General features: G+C 49.2%; 1 protein-coding gene across 1 annotated transcript in view; it reads left to right on the top strand.

Annotated features, from left to right (window-relative positions):
• Positions 1 to 17,965, top strand: part of LOC147092217 (ankyrin repeat domain-containing protein 13D-like) — a 46,006-nt gene that overhangs the window by 20,989 nt on the left and 7,052 nt on the right. Inside the window, exons 3-5 of the mRNA XM_085975573.1 lie at positions 2,420 to 2,424; positions 2,513 to 2,558; positions 9,892 to 10,035. Coding sequence (XP_085831699.1) covers positions 2,420 to 2,424; positions 2,513 to 2,558; positions 9,892 to 10,035 — 195 coding nt within the window. The remainder of the gene's footprint in view (positions 1 to 2,419; positions 2,425 to 2,512; positions 2,559 to 9,891; positions 10,036 to 17,965) is intronic.

Here is a 17,965-nt window from a genome sequence, read left to right on the forward strand (position 1 = left end):
AACTCCTCTGACATCAGACGTTTTGTGTGCTCCTGCTCCATTTTCTCCAGCAGCTGCTTCTGTTGTCTTTCCAGATGTTCCCACTCTATATCAAAGAACTCTTTCGTCGCATTCATCTCTTGCTCAAAACGGCGAATCATTTGTTCTAATTGCTGTTGCAGTTTGAAATGGAGTTGAGTTCGAGCCCGGTGTCCCTCAGAAATGTGCACATCAGTAGACTTGCCAGACTCAGAATCCACAGTTAAACTATGTTGTTGTTGCTCAGTGGAATTCTGTGCTGAAACTTTGTCTTTTGCACACGGGTTGGTCTTACCATCATCAGTTCCAGAGTCTGGGTTGATTATGTTCACCGAGTTCTCACTCGTTATTGTTTGTAGGAAATGCCAGTCGATATTCATTTTCCTAATCCACTCCCGTCCTAGTAGTGGAGGACCCTCCTTCAGATATCACATATAAGTCCATTATTTGACTGTCTTCGCCCTTGTGGGCCACTGCAACCTCTATTTTCCCGATGGGGTACACTCTTTGCCCCGTGTATGTTTTCAATATAATCCCCGTATCCTGTAGGGGAATATGTTGGAATAACTTTCCATAATCTTTCTTATTTATGACCGTCAATGCCGATCCAGTGTCCAATTCCAGTTTTACTTGGACTCCTTCTATCTGAAGAGTGACCCAAATTGTCTGGAGGTCTGCACCCTTACCAGCGTTGAGTACTCTTAAGCTAGCCAGTTCAATACTGCTTAAGCCAGCCAGTTCATTACTGCTAGCGTCTGAATCGGACTCCTGTTCGGCCACCTTGTGTACTTTTGCGTATTTTCCTTGCGGTGACTTCTTGTTGCTGGTCTTCTTCCCTGACCTGCATACTCTAGCTATATGTCCAAGCCTACCACAAGTTCTACATTCTTGGTTTTTAAACCAACACTGGTTCTGATCATGCGTTGTCTTTCCACAACGATAACATTTGCCAGAACTCACACCAAATTTGTGTGCACTGAGCTCCGGTGACCGTAGCTGCATTACTGCCGTGCCTCTCGCTGCGGCTTCGTGTGCTGCTGCCATAGTGACCGCCTTCTCAAGCGTCAGCTCATTCTCCTCGAGCAGTCGCTTTTGTGTATCCTGTTTAAATAAACCACACACAAATTTGTCTCGTAGTGCATCTGTCAATCCCGTTCCAAACTGGCAATATTTCGCTAATTTACGCAATTCCAGCAAATATTCAGCATTGCTTTCATGCTGTAGCTGCCTTCTGTCGTAAAATTTAAATCGTTCCGCTAGCATCAGCGGCGTGGGGTTTAGATGATCTTTCAGGACAGTAACAATCTCATCGAACGTCTTATCCGCCGGTTCATCTGGTGATAACAGGTGTTTCAATTGCCCGTACGTCTTCGCACCCATTAAATTTAATAATGTTAGAGCTTTATCTTGGTCACGAATTTTATTGGCCTTACAATAATTTTTTACTCTTTCAACATATATGGCCCAATCTTCGAGGTCACTATCAAAGGTGCTAATATTCCCGTGTTTAGGCATTGTAGATTTGCAATTTCTCAGATTTTATTTTCTTTACTTGTTATCAAAGATGGCGGCTTCCCGCTCTTGCCGTCGTCCTCCGCCCACAAAATGGCGGTTTTCCCGCGCTTGGCGGTCTTCACCCGTCCCCCGACGCCGTCTCCCTTCAGCCCTCGAGTGCGGCCCTTATCTTCGCCGCGATCGATAGCCCGCGCTGTGCACCGCGACTCTCGCACCTTGAGCTTCTGCAGCCGCCGCGCCTTTCAGTCCGAGTGCGGCTCTTATCTTTGGTCCCGATCGCTGGCCCGGCTGCGCCCCTCACTTCAAAGCGGCCCGGCCCTTATCTGCCGATCGCTATCGCCCTACCTCTCTCTCTTCCCCAGTCCTGTCTTTACTCCGGTTCACAAGCTGATGGAGGCTTCAGGGTCCTAATGCCTGTCACTTCCAGTCGCTGGAAGCTGTCAGGATTTCTGCTGCCCTTCAGTTTTGAGTGGGGTGTTGAGGATTGAAACCTCTCTTCAACGTCCTGTCTTTGGACGAAGCCGCCTGGAATAACTGCCGCAGGGTAAGAGCCTGACTCGTCGCCAGTGTTAAGTATGTGTATTGTATTGAACAATTAACACAAAGACTTAAACGTATAACTCAAACAGGCCTTTACTGGTTGGAGGTAGGGACTGCACATAGGTCTTTACTTCATGCCCACAGGCGGGAACTGAGGGGAGATCAGTACCCACAGTACTATTTATACCCCTATGGCCAGGAGTGGTACTGCGTATCACTACGCCCTACAAGTAGTGCAGTCCTGTCCATAGGTTTAAAGTAGCACACATATTACATACACAACACTCAGAGAGGTCAGTTGAGAGGCTACAGATATTTTGGCTGTGGTAGTTTGTTTCTCAATAAGTTTTTGTTGGAAGAGGGGGTGGGGGGAGTAGAGGTGAGGAGATCCCACAGGGTTTCTGATCTGTTCTAAACATTTCCTTTCTCCCCTCCCCAGGCCTCCGATTTCTATGTGGAAATGAAGTGGGAGTTCACAAGTTGGGGTGAGTCTCGGCGATGGTTTCAACTCCCTGAAACCCACGTCCAACGTTGCAAAGACAGACTGAATAATTCCCTCTGTCTCTGTCCCTCCCTCTCTGTCTCTCTCTGTCTCTCTCTCTCTGTCTGTCTGTCTGTCTCTTCCTGTCTGTCTCTTTCTCTCTCTGTCTTTTCCCTCTCTCTCTGTCTGTCTCTCTCTCTGTCTTTCTGTCTCTCTCCCTCTCTCTCTGTCTCTCTCTCCCTCTCTCTCTATTTCTGTCTCTTTGTCTGTCTGTCTCTCTCTCTCTCTCCCTCTCTGTTTCTCTCCCTCTCTGTTTCTCTCCCCCTCTGTTTTCTCCCTCTCTGTCTCTCTCTCTCTCTGTCTCTCTCGCTCGCTCTCTGTCTCACTCGCTCTCTCGTTCTCTCTCGCTCTCTCCCTCACTCACTCTCTGTCTCTGTCTCTGCCTGTGTGTCTCTCTCTCTCTCCGTCTCTCTCTCCATCTCTTTCTCTCCCTATTTCCCTCTCCCTCACTCTCTGTTTCTCTCTCTCTCTCCCTCACTCTCTGTCTGTGTCTCTTTCTCTGCCCCTCCCTCTCCCTCCCCCTCTCGCTCTGTCTCTCCCCTCTCTCCCCTCTCTCCCCTCTCTCCCTCTCCCTCCCCCTCTCTCTCCATCTCTCTCTGTCTCTCTCTATCTCTCTCCCTCTCTCTCTCTCTTTCTCCCTCTCTCCCTCTTTCTCCCTCTCTCTCCCTGCCTCCCCCTGCCTCTCCCTCCCTCTCCCTGCCTCTCCCTCCCTCTCTCTCTCTGTCTCCCTCACTCACTCTCTGTCTCTCCCTCGCCCTCTCCCTCTCTCTCACTGTCTCCCTCTCTGTGTCTCTCTCTGTGTCTCACTCTCTCTGTCTCTCTCTCACTCTCTCTCCCTCACTCACTCAATTCAATTCAATTCAATTCAATTCAAATCACTTTATTGGCATGACAAGGTACATCTTATGTTGCCAAAGCATCGAAAAACATTTATGGTTGAACACATAAACGCAGATCTATCCATACAGTGTATAAACAGATATATCCCTGAGTATATAAATATACATTCGTATAGTTTGTATATACTCTTTTTTTCAGATTTAATGGTTGTCCCTCTGTTTATGGCAAGCTGTAACATAGTGTGCCGCTAAGGTTACACAATTTCTCTCTTCTCCTAGTAGGTATGGGAGTTTTTGGTCGTCATTCAAATTTCTGAATTCAGGGCATATTTTTGTGAATTTTGGGTAGAAATTCTCCCTGATGCCCTGATATTTTCCACAAGCTGTGAGGAAGTGCATCTCTGTCTCCACCACTCCCTGACTGCAGTGAGAGCATATCCTGTCCTCTCTTGGCAGCCGGGTCTGCCTGTGTCTGCCTTTTTCGATGGCCAGGCTATGTTCACTAAGTCTGTACCTTGTCAAGGTTTTTCTCAGTTTGCTATCCTTTACCATGGTCAGGTATTCAGCCATGTTGTATTGTCTGTTTAGGGCCAAGTAGCAATTGAGTTTGCTTTGGGTTTTTGTTGTTTCTGCCCAATATGACAGATATTTTTCCTTTTGCTTAGTGACAATTGTGTTGGGTCGAGTTCTCTGTGCTACGATGTCACTGTCCTGGGGCTGGTTATTGTTAGTAGTGTTAGTAGTTACTTCACTGAGTCCCAGGACTAGTTGACTGTCTCTGTCTCTGCCTCTCTGCCTGTGTGTCTCCCTCTCTCCTCTCCCTCACTCACTCTCTGTCTCTCCCTCTCTCCCTCTCTCTCAATTCAATTTTTCAATTCAATTCAAATGCTTTATTGGCATGAAAGTTTACAGGGAACCATATTGCCAAAGCTTACACAACAAAAAGTAGTTTTCCAACATTCTGTAGGTGTCAAACAATTTTGACCCTCGTTGGGTACAGACAATATTAATTTAAACAGTCGTTGACCCTCGTTGGGTACATTCAGTATTAATTTAAACAGTCGTTGGGTACATTCGGTATTGATTTAAACATTTTTAGATTATATATGCTATGGGTGTGCTCGTTAGTCACTCACTGTCTCTCTGTCTCTCTCTCTGTCTCTCTCTGTCTCACTCTCTGTCTCTGTCTCTCTCTCTCTGTCTCTCTCTCTCTCTCTCTGTCTCTCTATCTCTCTGTCTCTGTCTCTCTCTCTGTCTCTCTCTCTGTCTCACTCTCTCTGTCTCTCTCTCTCTCTCTGACTCTCTCTCTGTCTCACTCTCTCCCTGACTCTCTCTCTCTCTCTCTCTCTCTCTCTGTCTCTCTCTCTCTCTGTCTCACTCTCTCTCTGTCTCTCTCTCTGTCTCACTCTCTCTCACTCTCTCTCTCTCTCTCTGTCTGTCTCTCACTCTCTGTCTCTCTCTCTCTCTCTCACTCTCTGTCTATCTCTCTCTCTGTCTCTCTCTCTGTCTGTCTCTCTCTCTCTCTCTCTGTCTCTCTCTCTGTCTCTCTCTCTGTCTGTCTCTCTGTCTCTGTCTCTCTCTCTCTGTCTCTCTCTCTCTCTCTCTCTCTCCCTCTGTCTCTCTCTCTCTGTCTCTCTGTCTCTCTCTCTCTCTCTCTCTGTCTCTCTCTGTCTCTCGCTCTGTCTCTCTGTCTCTGTCTCTCTCTCTCTGTCTCTCTCTCTCTCTCTGTCTCTCTCTGTCTCTCCCTCTCTCTGTCTCTCTCTCTCTGTCTCTCTCTCTGTCTCTCTCTCTCTCTGTCTCTCTCTGTCTCTCTCTCTGTCTCTCTCTCTCTGTCTCTCTCTCTCTGTCTCTCTCTCTGTCTCTCTCTCTGTCTCTGTCTCTCTCTGTCTCTCTCTCTCTGTCTCTCTCTCTCTGTCTCTCTCTCTCTGTGTCTCTCTCTCTCTGTCTCTGTCTCTCTCTCTCTCTGTCTCTCTCTCTCTGTCTCTCTCTCTCTCTCTGTCTCTCTCTCTCTCTCTCTCTCTCTCTCTCTCTCTCTCTCTGTCTCTCAATTCAATTCAATTCAATTCAAATCACTTTATTGGCATGATAAGGTACATCTTATGTTGCCAAAGCATCAAAATACATTTATGGTTGAACACATAAACGCAGATCTATTCATACAGTGTATAAACAGATATATCCCTGAGTGTATAAATATACATTCGCATAATTTATATATACTCTTTTCTTAGGTTTACTGGTTGTCCCTCTGTTTATGGCAAGCTGTAACATAGTGTGCCGCTAGTGTTACACAGTTTCTCTCTTCCCCTAGTAGGTATGGAGTTTTGGTCGTCATTCAAATTTCTGAATTCAGGGCATATTTGTGAGAATTTTTGTAGAAATTCTCCCTGATGCCCTGATATTTTCCACAGGCTGTGAGGAAGTGCATCTCTGTCTCCACCACTCCCTGACTGCAGTGAGAGCATATCCTGTCCTCTCTTGGCAGCCGGGTCTGCCTGTGTCTGCCTTTTTCGATCGCTAGGCTATGTTCACTAAGTCTGTACCTTGTCAAGTTTTTCTCAGTTTGTTATCCTTTACCATGGTCAGGTACTCAGCCATGTTGTATTGTCTGTTTAGGGCCAAGTAGCAATTGAGTTTGCTTTGGGTTTTTGTTGTTTCTGCCCAATATGACAGGTATTTTTCCTTTTGCTTAGTGACAATTGTGTTGGGTCGAATTCTCTGTGCTACGATGTCACTGTCCTGGGGCTGGTTATTGTTAGTAGTGTTAGTGGTTGCTTCACTGAGTCCCAGGACTAGTTGACTGAGGGTGTTCTTCTTTATGGTCCCCTCTTGGCATTTCAAGGCTTCGTAATGATAGCAGTGGGGGTTCCTCATTTTTAGGTGTTTCCAAAATTTGGTGGCTCTTTTTTGGATAGTAATCTGTCTCTGTCTCTCTCTCTCTGTCTCTCTCTCTCTCTCTCTCTCTGTCTCTCTCTCTCTGTCTCTCTCTGTCGCTCTCTCTCTCTCTCTCTCTGTCTCTCTCTCTCTGTCTCTCTCTCTCTCTCTGTCTCTCTCTCTGTCTATCTCTCTCTGTCTCTCTCTGTCTCTCTCTCTCTCTGTCTCTCTCTCTCTGTCTCTCTCTCTCTCTCTCTGTCTCTCTCTCTCTCTCTGTCTATCTCTCTCTGTCTCTCTCTCTCTCTGTCAATTCAATTCAATTTCAATTCAAATGCTTTATTGGCATGAAAGTTTACATGGAACCATATTGCCAAAGCTTACATAACAAAAAGTACAGTTTTCCAACATTCTGTAGGTGTCAAACAATTTTGACCTTCGTTGGGTACAGACAATATTAATTTAAACAGTCGTTGACCCTCGTTGGGTACATTCAGTATTAATTTTTAAACAGTCGTTGGGTACATTCGGTATTGATTTAAACATTCTTAATGTTTATATATGCTATGGGTGTGCTCGTTAGTCCCTCACTGTTCCTCAGGTTGTGACATGTTGTTACATATTGGGCACCAAGGTATGGTCTGTCTCCTTCTCCCAGGGCTAATCTTAATTTTGACAGGTCATCCAATTCTTTGAAATCTGGGGTTGTTTGGCTGAGCTTGTCAAAATATATGTTTCTTGTTTTGAATTTTTCGCATTTTAGGAGGAAGTGCATCTCTGTCTTAACCTCGCCGGCCAGACATTGATCACATATTCTATTCTCTCTAGGCTGCCAGGATTTCTTGTATCTTCCTTTTTCAATTGCCAGTTGGTGGTTGCTTAGTCTGTACCTGGTGAGGGTCTGTCTCTGTTTTGTGTCTCTGATGGTCGAGAGATAGTCTGCCAGTTTATATTCTCTTTTTAGGGCCCGGTAACATTCTAATCTGCTTTGGCTTTTGGTTATTTTGTTCCAATGTTCCAGGTAGGTTTCTTTGCATTGTTTAATGATTTGGTTCACTTGGATTGGTGTTTGGACGGCATTGTTGGTCTGGGACTGGTCAGGGTCCGGCTGAGTAGGAGTACTTAATTTCAGTAGCAGCTGACTCAGGGGACTCATTTCTGGGTTCAGCTCTTGGGTCTGGAGGGCTTTAAAATGAAGGGTGTCTGGGGAACTAGATTTGAGGTGATTTAGAAAGTTTAGTGCTCGTTTTTGGATGTTTATTATCAGTGGGTATCTGCCTAGTTCGGCTCTACATGCATTTGTTGGTGTTTTCCTTTGGGTGCGAAGAATGCTTCGGCAAAATTCTGCATGTAGGGCTTCTATTGTGTGTTTTTCCCATTTAGTGTAGCTATGGTGATTGAGTGGGCCCCATACTTCACTACCATACAGCGCAATCGGCAGGATTATGCTGTCAAATATTTTGAGCCAGATTTTGATTGGAATTTGGATGTTGTAGAATTTTCTTTTTATTGCATATAGGGCTCTTCGGGCTTTTTCTTTTAGTGCATTCACTGCTATGCTGAAGCTCCCTGATGCTGTGATGGTTAGACCAAGGTAAGTGTAGCTCATAGTGTGTCCTATGATGGTATCACTGAGAGTAAAATGGTATTTGTTTTCCTGACATCTGGGCATTTTTTGAAAAATCATGATGTTGGTTTTCTTTAGATTTACTGTCAGGGCCCAATTTTGGCAGTATTTGTCGAGTAGGTCTAATTGTTGCTGTAATCCTTGTTCTGTGGGAGACAGCAGAACCAGGTCGTCCGCATAGAACAGGGATTTCACTTCCCCATCTAGGAGAAAGAGACCCGGTGACTCGCTTTGCTCCAGCATGTCTGCTAACTCATTTATGTATATGTTGAACAGGGTCGGGCTCAAATTGCAGCCCTGCCGGACGCCTCTTCTCTGGGTGAAGAAACCGGTGCGTTTGTCTCCAATTTTGACACCGCATTTATTTTTCAGATACATCGATTTAATAAGGTCATAGACTTTGCCCCCTATTCCACACTGAAGAAGTTTGTAATAGAGCCCTTCGTGCCAGATAGAGTCAAAAGCTTTCTTGAAGTCAATGAAACAAGCGAATATTTTCCCATTTTTTGTTTGGTGTATATGTTTTTCAATGAGAGTGTGAAGGGTATAGATATGGTCGGTGGTGCGGTGTTTTGGAAGAAAGCCTATTTGATTTTTTCTAAGGATATTATGTTTGTTAAGAAAATCCAGCAATCTACTATTTAGAATACTGCAGAATAACTTCCCTAGACAACTATTGACACAGATGCCACGGTAGTTATTTGGGTCTGATTTGTTTCCACTTTTATATACGGGAGAGATGAGTCCTTGGCACCAGATATCGGGAAAACAGCCTGAACGTAATATGATGTTGAATAACTTGAGTACAGCACCCTGCATCTCCATATTGCTGAACTTGAGCATTTCATTTTTGATGTTGTCGGGACCACAGGCTTTCTTTAGGTGGAGAGATTTTGTTTTTGTGGCCAGTTCTTTCCAAGTGATTGGGGAGTCTAGAGGGTTTTGGTTGTCTTTAATTGTTGCTTCTAATGTGTGGAGTTTTTCTGTGACATGATGTTGACTTGGGTTTGTTTCGTTTATTGGGATGTCTTTGTAGAGGTTTTCAAAATGTGTTCTCCAGATGTCGCCATCTTGGATTGGTAATGCTTGCAATTGTGTTGTACTCAGGTTATTCCACATATCCCAGAATTGATTTTGATTAATGGAGTTTTCAATTTCTTCGAGTCTTTTGTGGGTATAATTTTGTGTTTTGTTCCTAATGGTGTGTTTATATCTTTTGAGGGTCTCATTGTATCTAATACGTAGGTCTGGATTGTTTGGTTGGCGATGCTTTTGGTTTGATATTTTTCTCAGGTCTTTTCTGGCATTTTTGCATTCGTGATCAAACCATTTCTCTTTTTTTTGTCTTTTGTAACGTTTCCTCTTCTGTTTCACAAGGTCGGCTTTTACAGCTGCCTCATGGAAGATCATATTTATATCATCTATGGCCATGTTTACACCATCTCCGGTGATCTCATATAGATTTTCTTTAAATTTTGATATTTTACTTGTGAGATCAGGTGAATTTAGTGCTGTGATGAATTTATCTCCACTGTCTGGGGCCCATTTGTATGTCTGGTTTATTTTATGGAGCTTACTGGGTTCCTTTTTTGTGTCTGTAGTTTGGGCAGAAAGTTTAAGGTACACATTTATTTGGTTATGGTCTGAGAGGGGGGATTGCTGCCTGACAGTGAATGCGTTGATATCGCAGGGGTCCAGGTCAGTGTCTCTCTCTCTCTCTCTCTGTCTCTCTCTCTCTCTGTCTCTCTCTCTCTCTCTGTCTCTCTCTCTCTCTCTCGCTCTGTCTCTCTCTCTCTCTGTCTCTCTCTCTCTCTGTCTCTCTCTCTCTCTCTCTCTCTGTCTTTCTCTCTCTCTCTCCCTCTTTGTCTCTCTCTCTCTGTCTCTCTCTCTCTCTCTCTCTCTGACTCTCTCTCTGTCTCACTCTCTCTCTCTGATTACAGTTCCCCTCGTGTCGAAGATTTGTCCGAGTGACGTTTACCGAGTGTGGAAGAGTGGAGCCAATCTACGGGTCGACACGACATTACTGGGCTTCGAGCACATGACCTGGCAGAGAGGCAAACGCTCCTACATCTTCAAGGGCGAAGGTGAGGGGTGAAAGGTCGTGGAGGTCTGGGTGTGGATAAACCAAACCAACTCACCACAGTGTGTCCCCCACTTTATACCCAATGTCAGCATCGAGCGCTCCCAGGGCAGGTACAGCACGGGTTAGATACAGTGTACAGCTCCCTCGACATTACTCTGACAGTGTGTCCCCCACTTTATACCCAGTGTCAGCATCGAGCGCTCCCAGGGCAGGTACAGCACGGGTTAGATACAGTGTAGAGCTCCCTCTACATCACACTGACAGTGTGTCCCCCACTTTATACCCAGTGTCAGCATCGAGTGCTCCCGGGGCAGGTACAGCATGGGTTAGATACAGTGTAGAGCTCCCTCTACATTACCCTGACAGTGTGTTCCCCACTTTATACCCAGTGTCAGCATCGAGCGCTCCCAGGGCAAGTACAGCACGGGTTAGATACAGTGTAGAGCTCCCTCTACATTACCCTGACAGTGTGTCCCCCACTTTATACCCAGTGTCAGCATCGAGCGCTCCCAGGGCAGGTACAGCATGGGTTAGATACAGTGTAGAGCTCCCTCTACATTACCCTGACAGTGTGTCCCCCACTTTATACCCAGTGTCAGCATCGAGCGCTCCCAGGGCAGGTACAGCACGGGTTAGATACAGTGTAGAGCTCCCTCGACATTACTCTGACAGTGTGTCCCCACTTTATACCCAGTGTCAGCATCGAGCGCTCCCAGGGCAGGTACAGCACGGGTTAGATACAGTGTAGAGCTCCATCTACATTACCCTGACAGTGTGTCCCCCACTTTATACCCAGTGTCAGCATCGAGCGCTCCCAGGGCAGGTACAGCACGGGTTAGATACAGTGTAGAGCTCCCTCGACATTACTCTGACAGTGTGTCCCCCACTTTATACCCAGTGTCAGCATTGCGCGCTCCCAGGGCAGGTACAGCACGGGTTAGATACAGTGTAGAGCTCTCTCTACATTACCCTGACAGTGTGTCCCCCACTTTATACCCAGTGTCAGCATCGAGTGCTCCTGGGGCAGGTACAGCACGGGTTAGATACAGTGTAGAGCTCTCTCTACATTACCCTGACAGTGTGTCCCCCACTTTATACCCAGTGTCAGCATCGAGCGCTCCCAGGGCAGGTACAGCACGGGTTAGATACAGTGTAGAGCTCCCTCTACATAACCCTGACAGTGTGTCCCCCACTTTATACCCAGTGTCAGCATCGAGCGCTCCCAGGGCAGGTACAGCACAGGTTAGATACAGTGTAGAGCTCCCTCTACATTACCCTGACAGTCTGTCCCCCACTTTATACCCAGTGTCAGCATCGAGCGCTCCCAGGGCAGGTACAGCACAGGTTAGATACAGTGTAGAGCTCCCTCTACATTACCCTGACAGTGTGTCCCCCACTTTATACCCAGTGTCAGCATCGAGCGCTCCCAGGACAGGTACAGCACAGGTTAGATACAGTGTAGAGCTCCCTCTACATTACCCTGACAGTGTGTCCCCCAGTTTATACCCAGTGTCAGCATCGAGCGCTCCCAGGGCAGGTACAGCACGGGTTAGATACAGTGTAGAGCTCCCTCTACATTACCCTGACAGTGTGTCCCCACTTTATACCCAGTGTCAGCATCGAGCGCTCCCGGGGCAGGTACAGCACGGGTTAGATACAGTGTAGAGCTCCCTCTACATTACCCTGACAGTGTGTCCCCCACTTTATACCCAGTGTCAGCATCGAGTGCTCCCAGGGCAGGTACAGCACGGGTTAGATACAGTGTAGAGCTCCCTCTACATTACCCTGACAGTCTGTCCCCCACTTTATACCCAGTGTCAGCATCGAGCGCTCCCGGGGCAGGTACAGCACGGGTTAGATACAGTGTAGAGCTCCCTCTACATTACCCTGACAGTGTGTCCCCCACATTATACCCAGTGTCAGCATCGAGCACTCCCGGGGCAGGTACAGCACGGGTTAGATACAGTGTAGAGCTCCCTCTACATTACCCTGACAGTGTGTCCCCCACTTTATACCCAGTGTCAGCATCGAGCGCTCCCGGGGCAGGTACAGCACGGGTTAGATACAGTGTAGAGCTCCCTCTACATTACCCTGACAGTGTGTCCCCCACTTTATACCCAGTGTCAGCATCGAGCGCTCCCAGGGCAGGTACAGCACGGGTTAGATACAGTGTAGAGCTCCCTCTACATTACCCTGACAGTGTGTCCCCACTTTATACCCAGTGTCAGCATCGAGCGCTCCCAGGGCAGGTACAGCACGGGTTAGATACAGTGTAGAGCTCCCTCTACATTACCCTGACAGTGTGTCCCCCACTTTATACCCAGTGTCAGCATCGAGCGCTCCCAGGGCAGGTACAGCACGGGTTAGATACAGTGTAGAGCTCCCTCTACATTACCCTGACAGTGTGTCCCCACTTTATACCCAGTGTCAGCATCGAGCGCTCCCGGGGCAGGTACAGCACGGGTTAGATACAGTGTAGAGCACCCTCTACATTACCCTGACAGTGTGTCCCCCACTTTATACCCAGTGTCAGCATCGAGCGCTCCCGGGGCAGGTACAGCATGGGTTAGATACAGTGTAGAGCTCCCTCTACATTACCCTGACAGTGTGTCCCCACTTTATACCCAGTGTCAGCATTGAGCGCTCCCGGGGCAGGTACAGCACGGGTTAGATACAGTGTAGAGCTCCCTCTACATTACCCTGACAGTGTGTCCCCACTTTATACCCAGTGTCAGCATCGAGCGCTCCCGGGGCAGGTACAGCACGGGTTAGATACAGTGTAGAGCTCCCTCTACATTACCCTGACAGTGTGTCCCCACTTTATACCCAGTGTCAGCATCGAGCGCTCCCGGGGCAGGTACAGCACGGGTTAGATACAGTGTAGAGCTCCCTCTACATTACCCTGACAGTGTGTCCCCCACTTTATACCCAGTGTCAGCATCGAGCGCTCCCGGGGCAGGTACAGCACGGGTTAGATACAGTGTAGAGCTCCCTCTACATTACCCTGACAGTGTGTCCCCACTTTATACCCAGTGTCAGCATCGAGCGCTCCCAGGGCAGGTACAGCACGGGTTAGATACAGTGTAGAGCTCCCTCTACATTACTCTGACAGTGTGTCCCCACACTTTATACCCAGTATCAGCCTCGAGCGCTCCCAGGGCAGGTACAGCACGGGTTAGATACAGTGTAGAGCTCCCTCTACATTACCCTGACAGTGTGTCCCCCACTTTATACCTAGTGTCAGCATCGAGCGCTCCTGGGGCAGGTACAGCACGGGTTAGATACAGTGTAGGGCTCTCTCTACATTACCCTGACAGTGTGTCCCCCACTTTATACCCAGTGTCAGCATCGAGCGCTCCCAGGGCAGGTACAGCACGGGTTAGATACAGTGTAGAGCTCCCTCTACATTACCCTGACAGTGTGTCCCCCACTTTATACCCAGTGTCAGCATCGAGCGCTCCCAGGGCAGGTACAGCACGGGTTAGATACAGTGTAGAGCTCCCTCTACATTACCCTGACAGTGTGTCCCCCACTTTATACCCAGTGCCAGCATCGAGCGCTCCCAGGGCAGGTACAGCACGGGTTAGATACAGTGTAGAGCTCCCTCTACATTACCCTGACAGTGTGTCCCCCACTTTATACCCAGTGTCAGCATCGAGCGCTCCCAGGGCAGGTACAGCACGGGTTAGATACAGTGTAGAGCTCCCTCTACATTACCCTGACAGTGTGTCCCCCACTTTATACCCAGTGCCAGCATCGAGCGCTCCCAGGGCAGGTACAGCACGGGTTAGATACAGTGTAGAGCTCCCTCTACATTACCCTGACAGTGTGTCCCCCACTTTATACCCAGTGTCAGCATCGAGCGCTCCCAGGGCAGGTACAGCACGGGTTAGATACAGTGTAGAGCTCCCTCTACATTACCCTGACAGTGTGTCCCCACTTTATACCCAGTGTCAGCATCGAGCGCTCCCAGGGCAGGTACAGCATGGGTTAGATACAGTGTAGAGCTCCCTCTACATTACCCTGACAGTGTGTCCCCACTTTATACCCAGTGTCAGCATCGAGCGCTCCCAGGGCAGGTACAGCATGGGTTAGATACAGTGTAGAGCTCCCTCTACATTACCCTGACAGTGTGTCCCCACTTTATACCCAGTGTCAGCATCGAGCGCCCCCAGGGCAGGTACAGCACGGGTTAGATACAGTGTAGAGCTCCCTCTACATTACCCTGACAGTCTGTCCCCCACTTTATACCCAGTGTCAGCATCGAGCGCTCCCGGTGCAGGTACAGCACGGGTTAGATACAGTGGAGAGCTCCCTCTACATTACCCTGACAGTGTGTCCCCACTTTATACCCAGTGTCAGCGTCGAGCGCTCCCGGTGCAGGTACAGCACGGGTTAGATACAGTGTAGAGCTCCCTGTACATTACCCTGACAGTGTGTCCCCACTTTATACCCAGTGTCAGCATCGAGCGCTCCCAGGGCAGGTACAGCACGGGTTAGATACAGTGTAGAGCTCCCTCTACATTACCCTGACAGTGTGTCCCCACTTTATACCCAGTGTCGGCATCGAGCACTCCCAGGGCAGGTACAGCACGGGTTAGATACAGTGTAGAGCTCCCTCTACATTACCCTGACAGTGTGTCCCCCACTTTATACCCAGTGTCAGCATCGAGCACTCCCGGGGCAGGTACAGCACGGGTTAGATACAGTGTAGAGCTCCCTCTACATTACCCTGACAGTGTGTCCCCCACTTTACACCCAGTGTCAGCATCGAGCACTCCCGGGGCAGGTACAGCACAGGTTAGATACAGTGTAGAGCTCCCTCTACATTACCCTGACAGTGTGTCCCCCACTTTATACCCAGTGTCAGCATCGAGCGCTCCCAGGGCAGGTACAGCACGGGTTAGATACAGTGTAGAGCTCCCTCTACATTACCCTGACAGTGTGTCCCCCACTTTATACCCAGTGTCAGCATCGAGCGCTCCCAGGGCAGGTACAGCACGGGTTAGATACAGTGTAGAGCTCCCTCTACATTACCCTGACAGTGTGTCCCTACTTTATACCCAGTGTCAGCATCGAGCGCTCCCAGGGCAGGTACAGCACGTGTTAGATACAGTGTAGAGCTCCCTCTACATTACCCTGACAATGTGTCCCCACTTTATACCCAGTGTCAGCATCGAGCGCTCCCGGGGCAGGTACAGCACGGGTTAGATACAGTGTAGAGCTCCCTCTACATTACCCTGACAGTGTGTCCCCCACTTTATACCCAGTGTCAGCATCGAGCGCTCCCAGGGCAGGTACAGCACGGGTTAGATACAGTGTAGAGCTCCCTCTACATTACCCTGACAGTGTGTCCCCCACTTTATACCCAGTGTCAGCATCGAGCGCTCCCAGGGCAGGTACAGCACGGGTTAGATACAGTGTAGAGCTCCCTCTACATTACCCTGACAGTGTGTCCCCCACTTTATACCCAGTGTCAGCATCGAGCGCTCCCAGGGCAGGTACAGCACGGGTTAGATACAGTGTAGAGCTCCCTCTACATTACCCTGACAGTGTGTCCCCCACTTTATACCCAGTGTCAGCATCGAGCGCTCCCGGGGCAGGTACAGCACGGGTTAGATACAGTGTAGAGCTCCCTCTACATTACCCTGACAGTGTGTCCCTACTTTATACCCAGTGTCAGCATCGAGCGCTCCCAGGGCAGGTACAGCACGGGTTAGATACAGTGTAGAGCTCCCTCTACATTACCCTGACAATGTGTCCCCACTTTATACCCAGTGTCAGCATCGAGCGCTCCCGGGGCAGGTACAGCACGGGTTAGATACAGTGTAGAGCTCCCTCTACATTACCCTGACAGTGTGTCCCCACTTTATACCCAGTGTCAGCATCGAGTGCTCCCAGGGCAGGTACAGCATGGGTTAGATACAGTGTAGAGCTCCCTTTACATTACCCTGACAGTGTGTCCCCGCTTTATACCCAGTGTCAGCATCGAGCGCTCCCGGGGCAGGTACAGCACGGGTTAGATACAGTGTAGAGCTCCCTCTACATTACCCTGACAGTGTGTCCCCACTTTATACCCAGTGTCAGCATCGAGTGCTCCCAGGGCAGCTACAGCACGGGTTAGATACAGTGTAGAGCTCCCTCTACATCACCCTGACAGTGTGTCCCCCACTTTATACCCAGTGTCAGCATCGAGCGCTCCCGGGGCAGGTACAGCACGGGTTAGATACAGTGTCGAGCTCCCTCTACATTACCCTGACAGTGTGTCCCCCACTTTATACCCAGTGTCAGCATCGAGCGCTCCCAGGGCAGGTACAGCACGGATTAGATACAGTGTAGAGCTCCCTCTACATTACCCTGACAGTGCGTCCCCCACTTTATACCCAGTGTCAGCATCGAGCGCTCCCGGGGCAGGTACAGCACGGGTTAGATACAGTGTAGAGCTCCCTCTACATTACCCTGACAGTGTGTCCCCACTTTATACCCAGTGTCAGCATCGAGCGCTCCCAGGGCAGGTACAGCACGGGTTAGATACAGTGTAGAGCTCCCTCTACATTACCCTGACAGTGTGTCCCCACTTTATACCCAGTGTCAGCATCGAGCGCTCCCAGGGCAGGTACAGCACGGGTTAGATACAGTGTAGAGCTCCCTCTACATTACCCTGACAGTGTCCCCCCCACTTTATACCCAGTGTCAGCATCGAGTGCTCCCAGGGCAGGTACAGCACGGGTTAGATACAGTGTAGAGCTCCCTCTACATTACCCTGACAGTGTGTCCCCCACTTTATACCCAGTGTCAGCATCGAGCGCTCCCAGGGCAGGTACAGCACAGGTTAGATACAGTGTAGAGCTCCCTCTACATTACCCTGACAGTGTGTCCCCCACTTTATACCCAGTGTCAGCATCGAGCGCTCCCAGGGCAGGTACAGCACGGGTTAGATACAGTGTAGAGCTCCCTCTACATTACCCTGACAGTGTGTCCCCCACTTTATACCCAGTGTCAGCATCGAGTGCTCCCAGGGCAGGTACAGCACGGGTTAGATACAGTGTACAGCTCCCTCTACATTACCCTGACAGTGTGTCCCCACTTTATACCCAGTGTCAGCATCGAGCGCTCCCGGGGCAGGTACAGCACAGGTTAGATACAGTGTAGAGCTCCCTCTACATTACTCTGACAGTGTGTCCCCACACTTTATACCCAGTGTCAGCCTCGAGCGCTCCCAGGGCAGGTACAGCACGGGTTAGATACAGTGCAGAGCTCCCTCTACATTACCCTGACAGTGTGTCCCCCACTTTATATCCAGTGTCAGCATCGAGCGCTCCCGGGGCAGGTACAGCACGGGTTAGATACAGTGTAGAGCTCCCTCTACATTACCCTGACAGTGTGTCCCCCACTTTATACCTAGTGTCAGCATCGAGCGCTCCTGGGGCAGGTACAGCACGGGTTAGATACAGTGTAGGGCTCTCTCTACATTACCCTGACAGTGTGTCCCCCACTTTATACCCAGTGTCAGCATCGAGCGCTCCCAGGGCAGGTACAGCACGGGTTAGATACAGTGTAGAGCTCCCTCTACATTACCCTGACAGTGTGTTCCCCACTTTATACCCAGTGTCAGCATCTAGCGCTCCCAGGGCAGGTACAGCACGGGTTAGATACAGTGCAGAGCTCCCTCTACATTACCCTGACAGTGTGTCCCCACTTTATACCCTGTGTCAGCATCGAGCGCTCCCAGGGCAGGTACAGCACGGGTTAGATACAGTGTAGAGCTCCCTCTACATTACCCTGACAGTGTGTCCCCCACTTTATACCCAGTGTCAGCATCGAGCGCTCCCGGGGCAGGTACAGCACGGGTTAGATTCAGTGTAGAGCTCCCTCTACATTACCCTGACAGTGTGTCCCCACTTTATACCCAGTGTCAGCATCGAGCGCTC

This window comes from Somniosus microcephalus, unplaced genomic scaffold (assembly GCF_052327205.1).
Source record: "Somniosus microcephalus isolate GS21.2 unplaced genomic scaffold, FLI_Smic_1.0 unresolved_chr2, whole genome shotgun sequence".
Taxonomy (NCBI): Eukaryota; Metazoa; Chordata; class Chondrichthyes; order Squaliformes; family Somniosidae; genus Somniosus; species Somniosus microcephalus.